General features: G+C 52.3%; 2 protein-coding genes across 6 annotated transcripts in view; one reads left to right on the top strand and one right to left on the bottom strand.

Moving 5' to 3' along the window:
- The first annotated feature begins 787 nt into the window (after nucleotides 1-787).
- ARX (aristaless related homeobox) lies at nucleotides 788-8,575 on the top strand. 3 transcript variants are annotated; one of them, XM_082279444.1, is made up of 6 exons: nucleotides 788-1,065; nucleotides 2,157-2,877; nucleotides 4,147-4,192; nucleotides 6,151-6,220; nucleotides 6,305-6,479; nucleotides 7,426-8,575. In XM_082279444.1, the coding sequence occupies exons 1-6, from the start codon at nucleotides 873-875 to the stop codon at nucleotides 7,664-7,666; spliced, it is 1,446 nt and encodes a 481-aa protein (XP_082135570.1). In that variant the 5' UTR covers nucleotides 788-872; the 3' UTR covers nucleotides 7,667-8,575. The 3 variants fall into 3 exon arrangements, with proteins under 3 accessions (XP_082135570.1, XP_082135569.1, XP_082135571.1); XM_082279443.1 differs by having other exon boundaries at nucleotides 6,151-6,479; XM_082279445.1 differs by lacking the exons at nucleotides 6,151-6,220; nucleotides 6,305-6,479.
- A 3,901-nt stretch (nucleotides 8,576-12,476) lies between these two features.
- Nucleotides 12,477-18,782, bottom strand: part of POLA1 (DNA polymerase alpha 1, catalytic subunit) — a 186,557-nt gene continuing 180,251 nt past the window's right edge. For 2 of the 3 annotated variants that reach the window (XM_082278622.1, XM_082278624.1), the window contains one exon: nucleotides 12,477-13,753. In XM_082278622.1, coding sequence (XP_082134748.1) covers nucleotides 13,581-13,753 — 173 coding nt within the window. In that variant the 3' untranslated portion in view covers nucleotides 12,477-13,580. The remainder of the gene's footprint in view (nucleotides 13,754-18,782) is intronic. The other variant, XM_082278623.1, reaches the window with a different exon arrangement.

Genomic DNA, 18,782 nt, shown 5'->3' with positions numbered 1-18,782 from the left:
AGCATTAAAAAACCGTCAGAGGTCTTCTGGCCCCGAAGCGGCGTGGAAAGCGCCGGCGGAGAGGAGATGTGTATGGGGAGAAAGGCGGAGGCTGTCAGGGCAGGGAGGGGGCTGCCGGACAGCACCGCAGAGGGCTGCGCGCCTTGCCCTGCCCGGGGGAAGCTCTTCCGTGCTCCCGCACTCCGCCGGGTCGGGCCCCGCCGTGCCGCCGCCACTGCAGGCGCTGCCCCGGTGTTGTCACAGAGAGCCCCGAGCGCGGACCCGGCATTTCAAACACGGGCGGCGAGCGCGGCGAGCGCGCGGCCCTGCGCAGCTCCGCGCCGGGCGGGCGGGCGGGAGCTGCCCGGGGGAAAACACGGCGCGGATCCCCCGGCGCCGCCCACGCCATCCCGCTCGGGAATCGCCGGGGGCTAGGGAAGGGGCGGGCGGGGAGCGGGCCGCCGTCGGGGCGAGGGGGTGGTGACGGGGCAAGGCGTGCCACGGGGGCTCCGCCGCCGCCCATCCCGGCCGCCCCCGACGGCTCCCCCGAGCGGGTCCCCGGCGGCTGCCTCCCCCACGGAGCGGGGGCGGAGCGCGGCGGGAGGGGTGGGGCGGGGCGGGGGGGGGGCAGCGCGGTGACTCGGGGCGGGCGCCGATCCGGGGCGGTCCGAGCCGGGCTTTGCCGGGCGCCGTCTGTCGGCGGCCGCCCGGCCTCCGGCGGGAGCCAATCAGGGGGCGGCTGCCCGCACGTGGAGCCGAGGGGACTCAAGAGCGCCGCGGCCGCCGCTCACTCCCCCCGTGACGGGCGTCCCGGCGGCACCGGGCAGCGCCGCGGGGGCGTCCGCGCCGCCGCTCCCGCCCCGGCCCCACGGCTCGGCCCCGCCGCCGCCGTCATGAGCGGCCCGTACCCGGAGGAGAGCTGCGCCGAGCGCCCTGAGTGCAAAAGTAAATCGCCAACTTTGCTGTCCTCCTACTGCATCGACAGCATCCTGGGCCGGCGGAGTCCCTGCAAGGTGCGGCTGCTCGGTACCGCGCCCACCCTGCCCGCCATCGCCGCCCGCCCCGACACCGACAAGGCCGCGCAAGGTAAGCCCCGCCGTCCCATCCCGCTCGTCCCGTCCCGTTTCTCCGGCGTCGGGCAGGGCTGGCTGTGTGTCCCTCGTTCCCTGCACAGCCCGCGGCTCGGCCCCGGCCCCGCTCCCCGTCGGCACCCACGGCCGGGCGCCGCCTCGGAACTGCGGCCGCCGTTATTCCGTTACCGTGCTCGTTAGCGGCTGCTGTGCTGCCAGGAAGCGCGGCCGGAGCTGTGCCCGGAATTCGTCACAATTCTTTCCCTGGGGGTCGGATACCCAGTACCGAGCTCTTTAGGCTGCTCTTACTTTCGATATAGGTGTAATTTTAACTCCAAAATAAACCGGTACGAGATGCGATCTGTACGGGGAAAGCCTCGCCCGTTCGCATTAAACCTGTAACGGGTCTGGGCGAGCGAGCTGGGGCCGCGCCCGGCAGCAGCCAGGGCGGTGATAACGGGGCGCCGGCAGCCGCCGCCCCCAGCCCCAAGTTGGGAGCAGCCCCCTCCGGAGCCGCGGAGAGCCCGGCTGGGCAGCTCTCATGGGCGGCCTCGCTCCCGCGTTTCCCGGCGTACACCGGCGGGCGGGATTCTTGCCTCCAAAACCAAAACCAGACTTGGGGAGGAGGGGAAGACGATAGGAGGGGAGAACAAAACAAAAAAAAGCCAGCGGAGGAATGCCGGGCGGGCGCAGTGGGACCAGCGCTGCCCCGCCGTGTGGGATGGAGTCCGGCGCTGGCCCCTGTCGGAGAGCTGCCGGCGTAGGCCCGGGTCTGCCGGAGCCCCTGCAGCCTGTCCCGGCCCTGAGCGGGGCGCTGGGCCGGGCTCAGCAGCCGGGAGGAATCTCTTCCCAGGCCGGCAGCAGCGGCGCGGGCAGGGACCAGCCTGAGGGACGAGGCAGGGGGTCTTGTCTCGGTACGCGGTGGAAAATGGTGCACGAAGGAGGGCTGTGGGATTGAGCTCTTGCCCTGGGCTGTATTCGCGCAGATCCTTCTGACCGTGTCTCTCCTTCTCTCTTAATTTCTTTCTTTCCTCCGCACCCTTCTCCCCGCCACGCCTGCCCGCTCCTTCGACTGCTGCGGCCGTCCACGCCACTTTCATGGTTCAGGGTCCCCTAAGGGCAGCCCCCCCTTCGAGCCGGCCGAGCTGCACCTTCCCCCCAAACTGCGCCGGCTCTACGGGCCGGGCGGGGGCCGGCTGCTGCCGCCGCGGGCGGCGGGGCCGCGGGGGGACCGGCCGGAGGGGCGACCGGAGGGGGGCGCGGGCCCCGTGCCCGCTGCCGCCCCGTGGGACACGCTGAAGATCAGCCAGGCGCCCCAGGTCAGCATCAGCCGCAGCAAAAGCTACCGCGAAAACGCGCCCTTCGTGGCGCCGCCGCCCGCCCGGGACGAGCTGGGCAGCCCCGCCGCGCACGTCGAGGAGCGGCCGGGCCCTGCCGCGCCGGCCGCCGAGGAAGAAGAGGAGGAAGAGGACGAAGAGATGCTGGAGGAGGAGGAGGACGAGGAGGAAGAGGAGCTGGAGGACGACGAGGAGGAGGAGCTGCTGGGCGAGGACGGCGGGGGGCTGTTGAAGGATGCCCGCCGGGGCGCCGCCGCGGCCCCCGGGGCGGAGGGCGGGGATCTGTCCCCCAAGGAGGAGCTGCTGCTGCACCCCGAGGACGGCGAGGGCAAGGACGGCGAGGAGAGTGTCTGCCTCTCGGCCGGCAGCGACTCCGAGGAGGGGCTGCTCAAGAGGAAGCAGCGCCGCTACCGTACCACCTTTACTAGCTACCAGCTGGAGGAGCTGGAGAGGGCCTTCCAGAAAACCCACTACCCCGACGTCTTCACCAGGTACGGGCGCCGGGGCCCCGGCCGAGCGCGGAGTGAGCGAACCCCGGGGGGATGGGACGGGGCCTCAGTGTGCTGCACCCCCGCCTCCAAACCGCCCCCGGCGGTGAATCCTGCCTCGGGCACCCCCGGGCTGGGAGGAGACGGGGAACAGGGCCGGACTCAGGGGGGACCCGGGGCCGGCAGAGCCCGGGCAGGCCCGCCTGAAGGCCGCCGCTGGGGGCTATTTTTACGAGCTGCCCACCCCTCCTCTCACCGCGGCCGCGCCGGGATCGGTTACACGCTCCTCGTGGGCTGGAGCCGGGCCCGGGGAAGCCCCGGCAGCAGCAGAGATCAAAGCGCCGCTGCCTAAAAATACCGGCCCGGCACGTCGGGGCCTCTCGCTGCCCGGAGTTGCCCCCAGAGAGCCCAGCGGGGCCCGGCCCGGCTCCGTCCACACTTTCGGGGGCAATTTCCCGTTGAAAATGGGAGTTTGGTGGTGGGTCTGGCCAGCGGCTCCTCTGAGGGAAGCGCAGGCAGGGAGGCAAAGCCGCCAGCCCTCTCCCCGCGCTGACCGAAAATTGCAGCTCCCCCCTCCCGCCTTAAGGCCAGATGGGGGTTGAGTCCCCAAAGTCGCACTTTTCGATCACGAAGACCCTCCCGGTTTCTCGTTTGTTTTGCCCGGGCAGTGCGGGGGCGAGGAGGGCGTTGAAACAGGAGTGTTCACTGGGTTTTTTTTTCCCTGGACATCGGAGCCGCGCATCGCCCGCAGGGCTCACCTCGGGGCGCCGCCTGGCACCGGCCCCGGGAGCGGCTGCCCGGGCTGTGTATGAGCATACCGCGCTTTTTTCGTTGGTGTTTTTTTACAGCTTTGGGTTTTGCTCCAGGGCTTTTCATGCCCGGAGGGCGCGGGGCTCCGGCCGCGGCAGGGTCCCGGTTATGCTGGGAATGGACCTCTCTGGGACACGTAGCTGATGAGCGATTGTCCAGCGCCACAGTGTTTTCCGATTTGCCCTAATTGTGGCAATGTGAACCTCCGTGTGGAGCTGCCCGGCTGCCGTGCCTACACGGCAGCTGCAGCTGGGACCGGCCGAATTTGGGGAGCGGCGGGGAGGGGATGCCAAATCCCGAGAGTCCCGAGAGGTGCCCAGCTCGGCGGCCCGGAGCCGGGCCGAGGGCAGCGACAGGCGGTGTCCGCCTGCGGCCCGGCCCCGCTCTCCTCGGACACCGGGATTTCGGGTGCGGGAGACTCGAGGTGCCACGGGCTGACGGCGGCGTCTGTGTCTCCCCCAGGGAGGAGCTGGCCATGAGGCTCGATCTGACAGAAGCCCGAGTGCAGGTGAGTGGCAGCGGCGGGACCGGGACCGGCGCGTCCCTCGGCGGCGCCCGGGGGAAGGGTGGCCCCGGCCCTCCTCGGCGGCGCCCCCGGCCCCGCCTGGGCCGAGCCATCGGCTGGCGAATCCCCGTGTGATTAAAACTCAGGGCCCCCACGGGGCTTCGGTTCTTAGAAACCCGCTCGGCCGCAAGTCGGGTATTTGGCTGCCATCAAATCTCCAATCGGGCTTCATAAAAGCCCACTTAGTGCTAGAACAAACAGGGCCATTTGAAGGCGAAATGTTGTTTGATTTCCTCTCCGCCTGCACAAGGAGCTGGCTAATGCTATTTGATTTCCCATTTTTGATAGCAATAAGCCTGCATTGATCTAATAGTGAGTGAGTGCAATGCTATTAAAGGTGTTTGCCGCCCCATACCAGAGTGCATTTCCCAACCCGGGTCTCATAACCAAAGAGACGATAAACATTGGGATGCCCTGATTGCCAACAGAAAACAGATGTCTCTGGGTTTGAAGCTGAGCAAATCACTTTACAGTTAAAATCGGGCGCTGATAAAGCATAATAAATTCCATATGGCTCATTTAATACACAACAGCTTCTTGCATTAGAGGGGCTAATGATGAGATTTGTCCCCTCCTTTCTGTTGACACATTTCTCCATTGTCAAACAGAGATGTGACAGCAAATCAGTATTTTCAGCTCAGGGGAACAAGTCGTGGGAAAGTTAAATAACTTTTTTAAAAGAAAGACACCCCCTTTCTCTCGCCTCTATTCATGGCAGAAGATGTAATTAAGTGAATATGAATTATGAGAGTCCCTTCGTTTACCTTTGGGTGTACTCAGACTTATTAATTCAATAAGGGGGAATTGTAGCGAGGACAGCTTGCTAATTGAGTTTTAGCGGGGAGAGACGCTCCCTCCGTGCCAGGCTGTTGCCTTCCCCATGAACACAATGCCTCTTCCTCGTGGGTACCCAGAGAGGCGTGCGTGGAGATCAATTCCCACTGAACAACTGTACAGAGAGACTCGCAGCGCTGCTGCCTTTCTGCCTTCCCAGAAAGAAGGGTCTCATGCTGAGCTCCCAAAGCCGAGCATAACGGGAAAAACTCTGCCCACACCTCAAAAGATTTACAAACGTCTGCCTCTCTCAAAGTCTCTGTCCTTAGGTGCGTTTGATGGCCCCACACTTGGTTATTAAGGGATTTTTTTTTCCTTTGAAATACGGTTTATTTTCCTCTACCTCTCTCCTGCTTAAAGCCGTTTTATCTCACGATTTTTGCTTAATGGGAGGCGTAAAAGAGAGAAAGGATGGCAGTGCCATGGCATCCTAACTAACTTTTATAAAATAGATCTTAAAAGGGCAGCCTTGAAATCTATATTTGCTGCTTTGGTTGCCTCACAAATTATTTCTTCGTTTCAGACGTCAGTGAAATTACGATTTTTCCCCCCTTTCTTTAAATCTGAAGGAAAAAAAAAAGTCGACGATCCCTAAACGATATAATTTGTAAATATGTCCTTTAACGAAAAACAACAACAACAAAAAAAAAAGTCGCGGTGTGGGTGTGAGTACGGAATAATTCACGCATAGTCCCCCTGGGAAATTGTATTGCCGCTGTTCCAGAGCAGCGAAAGCGCTGCGGGAGCCGCCTCCCGCGCCGACAGCTGCCCGCACGGCCGACCTGCCGCAAACGTGTGCGGGGGTGTTGAACTGCTGCGCCCTCCGGGAGCCGGGGCCCGCGACGGGCCGGGGGTGTCACCGAAAGCCGCGTGTCGGCCCCCGGCGTGGGTCGGCACAGCCCGGGCTCAGCGCGGCCCCGACACACGTGGCCACCCTTTTGGGGTGATCCCGCTTCGGGGGCGGCGGAGGAGCGGTCGCCGTCGGGCCGGTGCGGGGCTCCTGCGGGGCTCGCCCCTCCGAGGGCGCGGGCAGGCGTATTAAAACCGGTTTTTCTTTTGGCTTTCAGGTATGGTTCCAGAACCGTAGGGCTAAGTGGCGGAAGAGGGAAAAGGCTGGGGCTCAGACACACCCCCCAGGTTTGCCTTTCCCTGGTCCCCTGTCAGCAACTCACCCCCTCAGTCCATACCTTGATGCTAGTCCTTTCCCTCCTCATCACCCAGCTCTAGACTCCGCCTGGACCGCCGCCGCCGCCGCGGCCGCCGCCTTCCCCAGCCTGCCGCCGCCGCCCCCCGGCTCCGCGGCGCTGCCCCCCGGCGGGACCCCGCTCGGCCTCGGCACCTTCCTAGGCGCGGCCGTGTTCCGCCACCCCGCCTTCATCAGCCCCGCCTTCGGCAGGTACCGCCCGCACCGGGGGAGGGCGGCCTGGGGCGGAGGGCGCCGGGAATCGCTTGTGGGGCCGCGCGCGCGGAGGGATCGCGGCCCCACGCGGGACCCCCGCGCGCGGCCGCCCCGGCGTTCGAACTTGGAGCGCCTCGCAGCCCGCGCCGATTGGGCGCCGCGAGGGTCACGTGCTTGAGTCGAGGCCGCTGATTGGGCGGGAGCAGCCCCCATGCCCGCCCCCCGCGCGGCCCCCGGTTCCCCGTGGGGGCGGCCGGGCCGCGGCGGTCGCGGGAGTCCGGACTGGGCAGGGTCCCCGATGCACAGGCCCGCGGAAAGCGGTGCTCCCACGCAGAAACTAAACGCTTGCGTGGGCTGCCCTGTGTGCACGCTTGGCCTCTGCTTTGCTCGGGCCGGGGGTTGCTGGTATTTGGCCATTCGGCATGAACAGAAGCCGTGAGCCACTCCGGCCGCGTGGAGTCCGTCATGGACAGTTTTTTTTAGCCTCGAGCACGAGTGGGGCTGAGCAGCTTCCACAGGTTCGTGTCGGGACGAGCTCCCGCGGGAGCCGTGCTCCGTCCTCGCGCTTCTCCAGGCGGAGAGTCTGCGGGCGAAGTGCGGGAAGCGCCGGGCGGCTCCGGCAGCGCTGCTCGCGGAGCCGGGGCAGGCGGAGGGTGGACAGGTCCGGGGAACGGGGGGAGCGAGCGCTGCCTGCCCACGACCGGGGGGTTCCCCCCGCGCATCCCCCTCCCCGCCGCCTGCACTGTGGCAAGTCGGGGAGGACCACGCTCAGCGATTTTTCCTCCCTTTTATTTTTCCCCCCTAAAAAAACATCTTCTGCGGGTCCGGCGTCGGGTATTTTCAGCCCCTCGCGTCCGCGCTTGGAGGGAAGGAGGCGACCGGGGCCGTGGGTGGCCGGCGGTCCCCGGCGCGCCGGTGACGGCCGTCTCTGCTTCCCTTGCAGGCTCTTTTCCACCATGTCCCCCCTGGGCAGCGCCTCCAGCGCCGCGGCCCTGCTGCGGCAGCCGGCGCCGGCCGCCGAGGGCGCGGTGGGCTCGGCGGGGCTGGGGGACCCTGCCAGCGCCGCCGCCGACCGGCGGGCATCCAGCATCGCCGCCCTGCGGCTGAAGGCCAAGGAGCACGCCGCCCAGCTCACCCAGCTCAACATCCTCCCGGGGAACAGCACGGGGAAAGAGGTGTGCTAAGGCACGGCTGCCGTCCGCGGGGTGCGGGTTAGGTTTTTTTAGGGGGGAGAGAAAAAAGAGAGAGGGAGAAAAGAGGGGAGAAAATACGCGAATCAATAAAGGTCACCTCAGACAGCATGAATCAAGACCAAACGGGGGGAAAAATAATAATGATTTTAAAGAGGACCAGCAGCTGAGACTGTAGTAGGTTCTCAAGTTAGGAACGTGGAGAAAGCGAGTGCCTCTCGCATCAGCCCTCACACGAGTGAAACGACACTTAAAACCTCCTGAATAAGTAACTCCTTGGCTGGTACATTTCTGAGATGTACAACGTGTCCATTTCCTCCGTGAACATTACGGGGGAGGGGGGCAAGAAAAGTGGCGGGGAAAAAAAAAAGAGAAAAGAAAAAAAAAGCCCTAATAAAAGTTACTATATATTAGCGTTTCGTACACTAAATATTTTTCCTTCTGTTTATCTGGCAAGAAAAAAAAAAAAGAAATAAATAGAATTGTAATTAAGAAAGAGAAAAAAAAACCAATAGAGAAGCTAAGAGAGGGGGAAAGCTACCCACATCTTCTTAAAATAACATCCTAGGATGTTAAGTTGGTCTGTTAGAAGCGCTGGAGAACTATTTTACATGTTGCAACGAGCTGCATATGCTAACCAAGGATGCTGCCAGTGCAGACTGAAAGTAAATTTGATGCTGTAAGATAACCAGTGCACTTAGGGGAAAGGGTATATCTTTTTTCTTGTTATATTCTTTATCACTACACCAACCAAGGTTTTTATATCAAACCAAAGGGAAATACACTGCTAGAATATGGACTGTTTAAGTCACTAAACTGTGATTATTGATTCTGTACATACCATTGTTATAAAAAAGAACAGAGCTTTGTATATTTGAAATGTTATAAAACAATTGCACTCAGTGTAGTGTTGTAAAAGTTTGTCATTCTGTAGATTCTTACTGTGTTGTAGATATCATAGGGTTCCTAGACAAATATTTATGTACAAACTCTTTATTTAACTTATTAACTGTAGAGGTTTCTGAAACCCTCAAGAGGCGATGGTACAGTACTTTTTCGTGTAATGTCGTTATTGTTAACACTTTTCCTTGCTATCCGGTGGAGAAGTGCCACGTTCAGAAAATAAACAAAAATATATGTTTAACAAAAAAAAAAAAAAAAAAAAAAAAGGAACAAAAGAAAAAGCAAAAAGCCCAGTCCTTGCGGGGGCTGCGGGGCCACCTGTGCCGCGCTGCGGGCGCCCGGGGCCGGGGGCGGCCGGGGCTGAGCCCCGCCAACCTCAGCGCCGGGGACCGCCCCGCGGGGGCTGGGTGGGCGCGGGTCGCTCGGCTGGGGCGGCGGCCAGAGCTCGGGCGGGGGCGAAGCGAGGTGCCGGCAGCCCCGTTTGCGAGGGGATTTGCGGATCGCGAGGTCGGGTGGGGCACCTGCGGCCGTACCTGCCCGCTCTCTGTCGTGGGCACCGTGGCGTGTCCCCCCTGCTCCCCACCGCGGGGTGCTCTGGGGTCGTCCCTTGGTGCCAGCTCCCACACCGCGGGAAGCCGCCCCACGCTCACCCGGCACTCGCCGGGCGGGGACGGGGCAGCCCCAAACTCCGCCGCTGCCGAAAGTCGGGGGCGGGGGAGAAAAACAGGAATTTTGGGGAACGCTTGACGGCCCCCGCACCTTTGGGGTCACAAAAGTTTCTCTGCGTCTGCCCCTTCGTTCTCCTCGAGGTGAACTTCCGTTTTTTCCCTGTTCCTTTAACACCTCCCGGGTGGTTTTTTCCTCGTCTTTTTTCTTTTTATTTTTCTTTTTTTCTTTTTTCTTCCTTTTTTATTTACTTGTTTTTTGGACGCAGCGTTTCCGTCTGCCTCTTCCACTGAGCAGGGACCGAAATGCGGGAAGCCCCCCGGCCGCACTCCCCGGCCGTGATGACTCCTGGTCTCCCCCGACCAAGCCCCGGCCCCGACGGCAGCGGCCGTGGGGCTGGACGGGCCGTCGGAGCGCTGGTGTGTGGGGGACTTTTTTGGGGTGATTTGGTCTAATCTCGGCAGCGCTCCACAAAGGCGGGCAGGGGCCAGAGAAGAGCCCATGGGCACACCGAGGGGGCCCAACCCGGCCCGGCCCGGCCCGGCAGGCTGCTCCGCGGGGCGACCCCGGCTCCGGGAGCCACCGGCCGGGAAGCGCCGCTGGAGCGAGCATCGCGCGTGGGAGCCCGCTGCGACCCTTCCCCGCAGCTCCCCCCTCCACCCACGGCATTTCACATCCCACACCCACAACCCCGCCCGCCTCCAGCCGTATTTTTGAGTTCTAAAAACCCACCATAGGCGCGAAAAAAAATTTATCGGAAAAATAAGGCTTGTTCCCTGGACGTTATTAACAGTGCAGCCTGAAATATACATTTTTGCCTTAAAGAAAAGGGAATCATTATCAAGCCATTAGGCATTAAGAAATGTCATTCAGTCATTTTTATTCATTCTGCTGAAATCTTCGTAAAAGCCCGAATCATACTTCTGCAAGCAGCAATTTTGTTAATCCAGGGGGTTATTACTCTGGTCCCTTATTAGGATCTATACTGCTGCCAAGCAATCCTATAACCTTCTCAAAAGAAGTTTACCTCCGTGTTATAAAACCAGTAGTGGTATTTATACTGTGCAATAATTAGTGTATTACCTGAATCCACTAACAGGTTCATTTTATCTCCGCACAAAACCCCTAGTCTGCTTATAGAAAGCTTGTGCCTCCTTTGGTGCTGTTAAAGTGGTGAAAGAGTGAATGAAGGCTGGTAGCACTTTCTCCTTTCGCCGTGCCTTAATTCCCATCTCTTTTTGCTCTCATCCAATTAGTGCAGTGTATTAAGCGGTTTATCATCTCATAGTCAGCTATTGAGAGAAACAAGGCGAACACTTTGCAATAGAGCCTGCTCTCCTTTGACACCCTCAGGTACTTACATATTCCACTGTGCTATGAATAATAGAGGAAGAATAGAGCGCTAATTCCCTCATCAAAGAATGCCTTGTCTGCTGCTTTGCTCAACAACACCATTCTGATCAAAAGAAAAGCAATAAAGCTTAGCATAACAAAACGAAACCTACTTATTAGCTTAGTGGTTAAATTAATGCAGAGCCGCTGCTATTCAAAACCAAGGTTTGAAAACAGCCTCCAACAACCTGATAATGCTGCCTTCGGGATGAAGGAATTTTAATCTGAAATTTGAAGCTGGCACAGATGAGTTAATCTATTAAACTGCTATAAGGAGGGTGCGGGAGAACTATTCAATTAAGGCACATTTAAGGTGCTCTGCAGAAGACGGGGATGGATTCGAAGGGGAAGATGTGCTCCGCTTCGGCCTTAGAAAACTGCCTTTGGCGGCGAAAAGAGGGATTTTGGCACAGCAGTAACCGTGTTTGTGGATGGGAATTGTTTTTCATATCGCATATGTCATCAGCGAAACCTGGCCACCGGCTCCACATATCAACACTCCTCTTCCCCAACTGCAAATAAATACAAATAAACACAAACCTTAATTTTAACAGCACGGGGTGGGGGAGGGGGATACGAGGAGGGAAAGGAAGGGAAGGCGATTCAGGCCAGACCAGCCTCAGAACGCAAACCTCCAAACTTCAGTGTTTCCCAAATTATTTACAGCGTAGCATTTACCAGCTCCATTTAATATTAAATGCTATAAAGATGATTTTGCGTTTCCCAGCCTTTCTGCGGGGCCAAGACGAGGCACGATGCCCAGAGCTGATTAGAGAGGGAGAGGGGAGGGGAAAAAAAATCCGGTTTACTCCTTGCCAAGACTTCAGCTCTGATCTGACCAGCTTTGCTGAGAGGAATCAAAAAAAGCCTCCATTCGGGGTAAAAGCCCTCATTTCCCATCCCCTACCGCCCTGGACTGTGGCTGGCCAGGGTGGTGGGGGCTCTGGGGCTCTGCCACTCACAGCTCCTCCACCTCGGTGTGTGGGGGAACAGCCCCTCGCAGGGCCACTCTGTGCTGCTGCACCCTACACAGTCATTCCACAACACTCTCATTTAATCTAAACATCCCTAAACTTGCAAATTAACAGGCTCTTCAGCTGTAATTATACAGATACATACAAGTGCCACAGGGTCAGGTTATGCCATATCTATCCATTTTATTTGTATACCTAATGTTTGGAGGAGAAGGTCACACTTTTTCACTTTCCTAAGGCATTCTACCCAGTTAATATCAGTAATATCTTCATAATCCTAATTGGGCCACACACAAAAAAATCTAAAAATCCTTGTGTGAATTTACAAGAAACTGGGATCTCTTGAAGTTCTGTAACTTCAGTATGTCATCTTGGCAGCAACATCTTCTTTCCAAGAGGAGACTCCAAATAAAGTCTGTTTTACAGTATTAACCCAACTAAACACATTGGGAAGGATTGATAGCTCACCAGGGTGGGACAACACCTGCACGACACCAGAGACTGAGTAGGTTCCATTTCTCACTGCAGTGATTCCATGTGAGTAGAAATGAAAGTATTTAGCTCCAAAAGTTGCTAGGAAGATGACTGTGTATCAGGCAAATTCAAAGAGACACTACCCATACTGACAGACAGCCTCTTCCAAATGCCACTTTAGGGACAAATGAGTATCCTAAAATACTTTTAACACAAACAGACACATTTCCTTACAGTGCCCAACATGTTCATGCTGATGCTCTTACTTTTTCTTCAAGCTCCCTTTGTTAATGGTTGCTCATCTTAAAAACAGACACACAAGCAATTCTGTAAGACCAGGAAAAGTCCACAGCAATATGACCTAGCATGGACTATTTTCAACCATCAGATCATAGAATCAAATTCTCTTTTACTAGAAAACTTTATTTTTTTCCTTCAAGTGTGAAAAAAACTTTACATTTTATACTGTTTAAAAGCAAATTTTTATAACCTTACATTAATATATCACATTGCAAACTTAACAGTGAACATGAGTAAAACAATATTTTGTGTACAAAAGCATGTACCCAAATTTCTTCTCTTGTCATATCTGCTTGTCGTTTTATCAGAAGTAAATGAAAAATACAATTTGTTTGTAAAAACTAAAACCTCCAACACAGTAATTATTACAGAACAGTAACTATGATTTGCTGCTTTCCATTCCCGTTATTGGTTACAATGTCATCCCAAAAATATTTCTCCCTATCAATTGCTTACTTTCAAATACTTTTCATGGAAAGAAATGAAACAGATTTGTATCCTCTGTGTGAAAAGGGTTTTGTTCATGTGCATTGTCTTTACATCCACACAGAAATTTTCAACGTGGCAAAATACTATGCTTAAAGATGCTTGGAAAGACTCCTAATAAAAAGATAGTCCCTATTTTTAGCACCTCCAGGTTTCAGTCTTTAATGAATTTCAAAGTAAAGCATCCCTACCTCTGTTCAGAAGGTAATAGGACATTTAAATGCATTTAGGTTTAGTATTGTTTTTAATTGGTATGTTTATGATCAGGAAGAAGATAAACTGTGAAAAGGCAAAACATTAGTGCTCCTACTGAGACCTCTACTAACCTCGCTTCCTGAGAGCACCTCTAGTAAATACCCTGGAGCAAAGTCTAGGATCACTTACATTCCAGCAACTCTCACTGGGAATTATCCAATTAAAGCAGCAATTCCCCCACCCCTTTTTCCCTCATAGGTCTAAATACACAACAAAATATATTGCAAAAATCAACTACTCCGTATTTTAATAACCCTGGTTTCTCAATGAAGAAAGGAGGATAAAAACACCTTGAATACTTCATGTCCACGAGAATCATACATCCTGTTTTATCTCCCATTTTTCCTCCTCCAAAGAGACAAGATTATTAAAACATCATTGTACATACTGAAATAGAGTATTGCTGAAGAGATCATTACTGATAAACAAGGGACTAGGCTCCCTCCATTTTTAATCAATCACTGTCTTTCATTATTGGACTCTCCCACAGATCTTCCTATACTGATGGTGAAGAGTTTGCCAAGGTTCACTTCTGAGTAGCTACTCATGGACAGGCATTTGTCTACGGTGCTCTTCAGTCTTTTGTAGGCCTCAGAGACTTCTGGCCTGAGTGGCTTCTTCTTCAAATACTCTAGAAGAACAAAGGGGAAAAACCAAAAAACAGAGAGGGATTAAAAAACCACAAAAAGACAGGATTTTTGCATTCATTAGGCTGTGAATCATGATATTTCAAAATGAGGTGAATGTCATAGTTAGCAAAAAACAAATTTGTGGCAAGCTCTCCCAAGTTCTGCTGCATTCCCTGCTTTTCCTGCACGAGCTGGTGAGGGGCCATGGTGAGCCTTGGCCATGGAGCCAAGGCTGAAGCTCCCTCAGCCCCACCAGTGTGGGTGCAGGGGCAAAACTGGCAAGAACCACCCCTAGTGCAATTTTGTCATCTAACTGGGTGAAATGGGGGTTCACTGAGTCACAGCAGAGAAAGTAAGCAATAGCTGGGCTGGCTCTGAAAGGATCTCATTTAAAATGGGCCTTGACTTAGAGTGAGAACTATCCAGAGTCCCCAGGGGTTGGAAGCAGGGAGAGATTCTGCCCCACAGTGGCTTCAGAAGTGAAGGAGACCACAATTCACATTCACTACATGTCCCTTGTCCCTGCTGTTAATACTGACACTGGTACAATCTGGGACAGACTTATCACCAGCCTTGTGTGCTCTCACGTGCACCTTATCTGCAGGATGGGAATCGCGATTCTCAGCATTAGAAGGAAAAGGGAAGTAGCACAAACAAGGGGAATTCCCTGCTACTTTACCCTAAAATGGAGAGAAGATGCCTGGTCTCTCAACCAGGAGATGGCAGGTTCACCTGACACATGAATGAAGAGGCTCCCAAATACTTGATTGAGAGATGTCTGGAGGACAAGACATTTACTCACCTGTACCTTTATGTGTCTGCAAGGTCGTGCATGTGCATGAGTCTGCACATATTTCAGCAGCAAAGACCTAACTGTTTTATTTCTGCTGTGGTTTTTTGTTTTTTTGTTTTTTTTTTTTTTTGTTAAGTTTTATGCCATTAAAAAAAAAATCCCAAGGGATTTTGTTTGGGTGATTGTCCAGCTTTTCCTTTACAAAAGCTGTGGACAAAGAATAACAGAGCAAAATATTCCACTATTCTATTATACAGCAATGCCAAGTGGATGCAGATCTGGTACAGTTGTGGTCCTACTTTCCAACCAACTCCACATTCTATAAACATCAGCTCCTACCCAGAAGCCTGTTCCTGCAGTTACACCTTGGAACACTGGATAGCACATACATTGCAAAACAAGGTGTCCTCCCAGGCAGCTTCCCCGCTTTTAAACTGGAGGGACTCCAGTAGAACTAGGAGAGCCCAGAGCAGGTACTTACAGGTCAAGATCTCAAGCCATTGAGAAGCAGGGTAAAGCCTGTGTCTTGTGAGCAACCAACACCATCCTTCTATTCTCAATAGCTTTGCCTGGAAGCTGTTGCCTCATTTCTCCCTGACACCTTCTCGGCCCTCCTTGTCTTGGAACACTTAACAGAGAAGCCTCCATCCCCTCTCAAACAGCTTTTACTATGCAGCACAAGTTAAGATGAAAAAACAGTTGTCTCTAAAAACAACCAAGTTTATTTAAGAAAAGGTTTTGGGGGAGAGAGACACACTGGGTTTTTTGAGTCTCTCCATGTTAGGGATGAAATGACTCATTTTTGTGACTACTCACCTCTGTGATGTGACTGAGATGAAGGTGTCCCATCAGACACAGCTTCATCTCAGCAGCCAAGTCAAGGACTGCTACATGAGGAGATGGCAGGGATGGGAGGCACGGTGCCAGAAAAAGCTATTACAATTTTGAGGTTTGTGAATTTCTCCTCCCTGAGGATTTACAAATATTTCTGCAGAGCCTCAGATGTTTTAGTATGAGCTCAGCAGATTGTCGCTGGATACAATACAAACAGCAGTGTCTTACTGAGCAATTGCCACCTGCTTAGGTTTTCCATGTTATTCACGAAGTTCCACTGAACTCAACTGCTTTGCATGTAGCTATCAACTCTTTAAAAATTAAACTAAAATTAAAATTAATGATGCCAGACTGAGTAACTGAATACACTGATTAAAAGCACTTTGATAAGCATCTTTCATGCATCATTGTGAAAAAGTTATGTATTGTGCTGTCATATTCAGTTTTGTGTCTGGGCAGTAAGCAAACAGAGGAAGATGCCTCGTTGAAGGTACCACATTTTCACTGTTACTCAGACAGTAATGACTTAAAGTCTATTAGCAGAATTGAATTTTCCTTAAACTACACCTCCAATACAATAAAAAAGTCGCTTATGTGAAATCTGTTCATTAACAGGCTGAAGTCACTATGGCATAAACACATTTAATGATCCTGAAAATATTTCAATATAGGGTTAAATTAAACAAAACTTGAAAATTGTGTTAACCACATCCATAAAAACACCAATCCCACTTTGCCACAAATTGAGCTCTAACTTGTTTATGTATTTATAAGATTAATGATACAGTAAGTGGGTTCACATGCAACTGCTCATGTTAACCAAACCATGCTCTTTATACCAAGGAACTGTGGAAAATACCATCCTTGTACCTCCAAACTAGGCCAAAATAGTTTAAAGCTTCCTGGAGCTCAGGAGGGACCAAGGTAAAATACATCAATGCAAACAGCTGGCACATGTGAACAGCGCAGGAAGGCACATTAATCATTAGAACATCAAGGCAAACAGCAAACCAGGGCTGAAAGTAGAGAACATACATACAGGCCCATGTACAGCTCCAATTCAGGCTTCAGCCATCCCACTAACAAAGATCCCAGCTTCCCCCAACATTAAATCTAAACTCAAATTATACGCAATAACCTTTCTGACAGTATGCTTCAAACATTTCTTAGATGCAATTACCCTCGTAGAGGCAGGCAGGAAAGGGTGCACTGAAAAAAAAGGAGTAATATGAGGGGCCTCGTTGAAGTAATGAGGCCAATTTTAAGTTTCAATTATAAGAGAATGGGAGCCGGGAGCTCCGGGAGGAGAGGCAGGCAGGGCTGTGTCTGCAGCACCATGCATTTGAATGACACAAGTGCATCTGATGACTGGGGAGAAGAGATTTAAAGAACTGTAGTAATACAGAGCAGGGGAAGATGAGAGAGGACACAGCTCCTGATGTGTTTACCTCCTTTGCTGATGGGATATTGACTTTTCCCACCAGGTTGGTTAGAAAGGGGACTATTTACGCTGCCACACAGCAGAGTAAGAATGACAACCAGCATCACTCTGTGCTCCTCTGAGTAAAAGACAACTGTGACCGTCGTGTATCACACAGCCAGTCGATACCTTTGAGTTACCACACCATCCAACTTAGAGATGCATATAAGAGCTCCTACTTTCTTCCTAAATGAGAATTTAATCAATAACACACCTAAGGCCTTCTGAAAACCAAGTTATACAAACTGACTGAAATTGCCTTTCAGTACTCAGTCATGTTCTGAAGTAGTTCTATACCCATTATCACCCCATCATTGTTTTAGTAACATCCAAGTTCAGTGGCAATCAGTAATCTTTTAAGATGACCACTGCTGCAGAAGGTATACATGGCTATACATAATGAGATATATTTATACACATGCAGAACATACAAAAGACACTATCAGTACAAATATAAAAATTAAAAATACAGTTATTTTAATAGAAATAAAGAATATGTGCTTCTGACTGTATACAATTAAAATTCAGGTACTGTATTTTCTACAGTTAGTAGATCACTGAGTCTGGTAAATATTACAGAATCATACCACCAAGCATGCAGGTAATCCCTCCTTCCACCTCTCAATGTAACTGCCCCCTCCTTCCCTTCACAAAGCACAGTCTGAACTTCTGGATGTTCCTGTCAAATTCAGCACCCCATCCAAGCCCTTGTTTAGCTACCTAGGTACATTTTTATATTATTAAGGTAAAAAAAAAAAAAAAAAAATTTCAAAGGTTCCTGAAATCCATTTACCCAGTGCTGTTGTATAGATGTGGGAAGCAAGGATGGAGATATTTGGAGGTTATCTATACCTGACTGCATGTTTTCCATTCATTGCAATTTCTCTTAATTTCTACTAAAATGACACCGAGTAACCTGATAGCAGGAGGAAGAACTTTAATTCTTGGACTCCTTAAGATGTGGCTCTGTAAAAGTCTTCTGTTTTTTTCCTCCTGACTGGACAACCGAACTGTGTCATACTATTAAACTCTCTCCCCCTGATTATTCTGTTGATAGCCTCCTCTTCAGAGTGAGAAGTAAAAATATATCACATTCCTTTGTCATGCGTATGTATCTGCACCAGATATGTGAGAAACAACGTAGGTGCCTATGAGCATAGTGCCAAAACGTTGGTTTGTCTGGGAATGCACAAAACCCCCTGCAGAGTATCATCTGCATAAAGCATCATGTCTCTATCACTCTTTTATTTAAGGAGTTAAAGAACATACTAAATTAGCTCCTGAATTTTTTACATCGCCTACTGGTTATTGTATTTTAATTACAGCAAGCTTAGACACACAGGCAGCAGTCTCTGTTCCAAATATCTGTGTTTCATTTATTTCTGTGCAAAGGTAGCAAACAACAGTCAGTCATAATTGATTCTGTCAGATGTTTTACAGTCAGTCATAATTGTCTCTGTCTAGAGGTGTGTCAATTTACTGCAAGTTAAATAAATATTCTGTCTATTATGATATCAGGTTATGTAAGCCATTTTTTTTTAATTGCATGGGTTCCCCTTTCATAATCCACAGCACCCCTATTTATACTGTTAACCTTAACTTTGTCATTTATGGAATGTCAATGAAAAAAGTCAACAGCAATTTAATGAACAGACGTGGAAGCCTCTAACACAGTTACTTTTTTATTTCTAATTAAATACAATCAAATTAGGCTATAAAGCCATTAAACTATTCTGTCACGACACTGCTGTTCTCAAATATCTATCAGCAATGCCAGTTCATTGGTCTAAAGAAGGAAATTTACTAACCCAAGTCTTAAGTGAGTCTTAAATAAGTCTTCAGTCTTTTGCTGCAGAAAATAAACCTCACAACCCATACCAACTTCTAAACCACACAGTCCTACAAAATCAGAGAGGCTGTTGAT

Source organism: Coloeus monedula (assembly GCF_965178545.1).
Source record: "Coloeus monedula genome assembly, chromosome: 3".
Taxonomy (NCBI): domain Eukaryota; kingdom Metazoa; phylum Chordata; class Aves; order Passeriformes; family Corvidae; genus Coloeus; species Coloeus monedula.
The sequence above is the reverse complement of the archived record's forward strand: the minus strand, read 5'-3'. Positions and strand labels throughout refer to the sequence as shown.

Coding starts and splice junctions, on each gene's coding strand:
- ARX (XM_082279443.1), top strand. CDS start 873: ATGAGCGGCCCGTACCCGGAGGAGAGCTGCGCCGAGCGCCCTGAGTGC. Junction 1,066..2,156: donor CACCGACAAGGCCGCGCAAG/GTAAGCCCCGCC, acceptor TTCATGGTTCAG/GGTCCCCTAAGGGCAGCCCC. Junction 2,878..4,146: donor TACCCCGACGTCTTCACCAG/GTACGGGCGCCG, acceptor TGTCTCCCCCAG/GGAGGAGCTGGCCATGAGGC.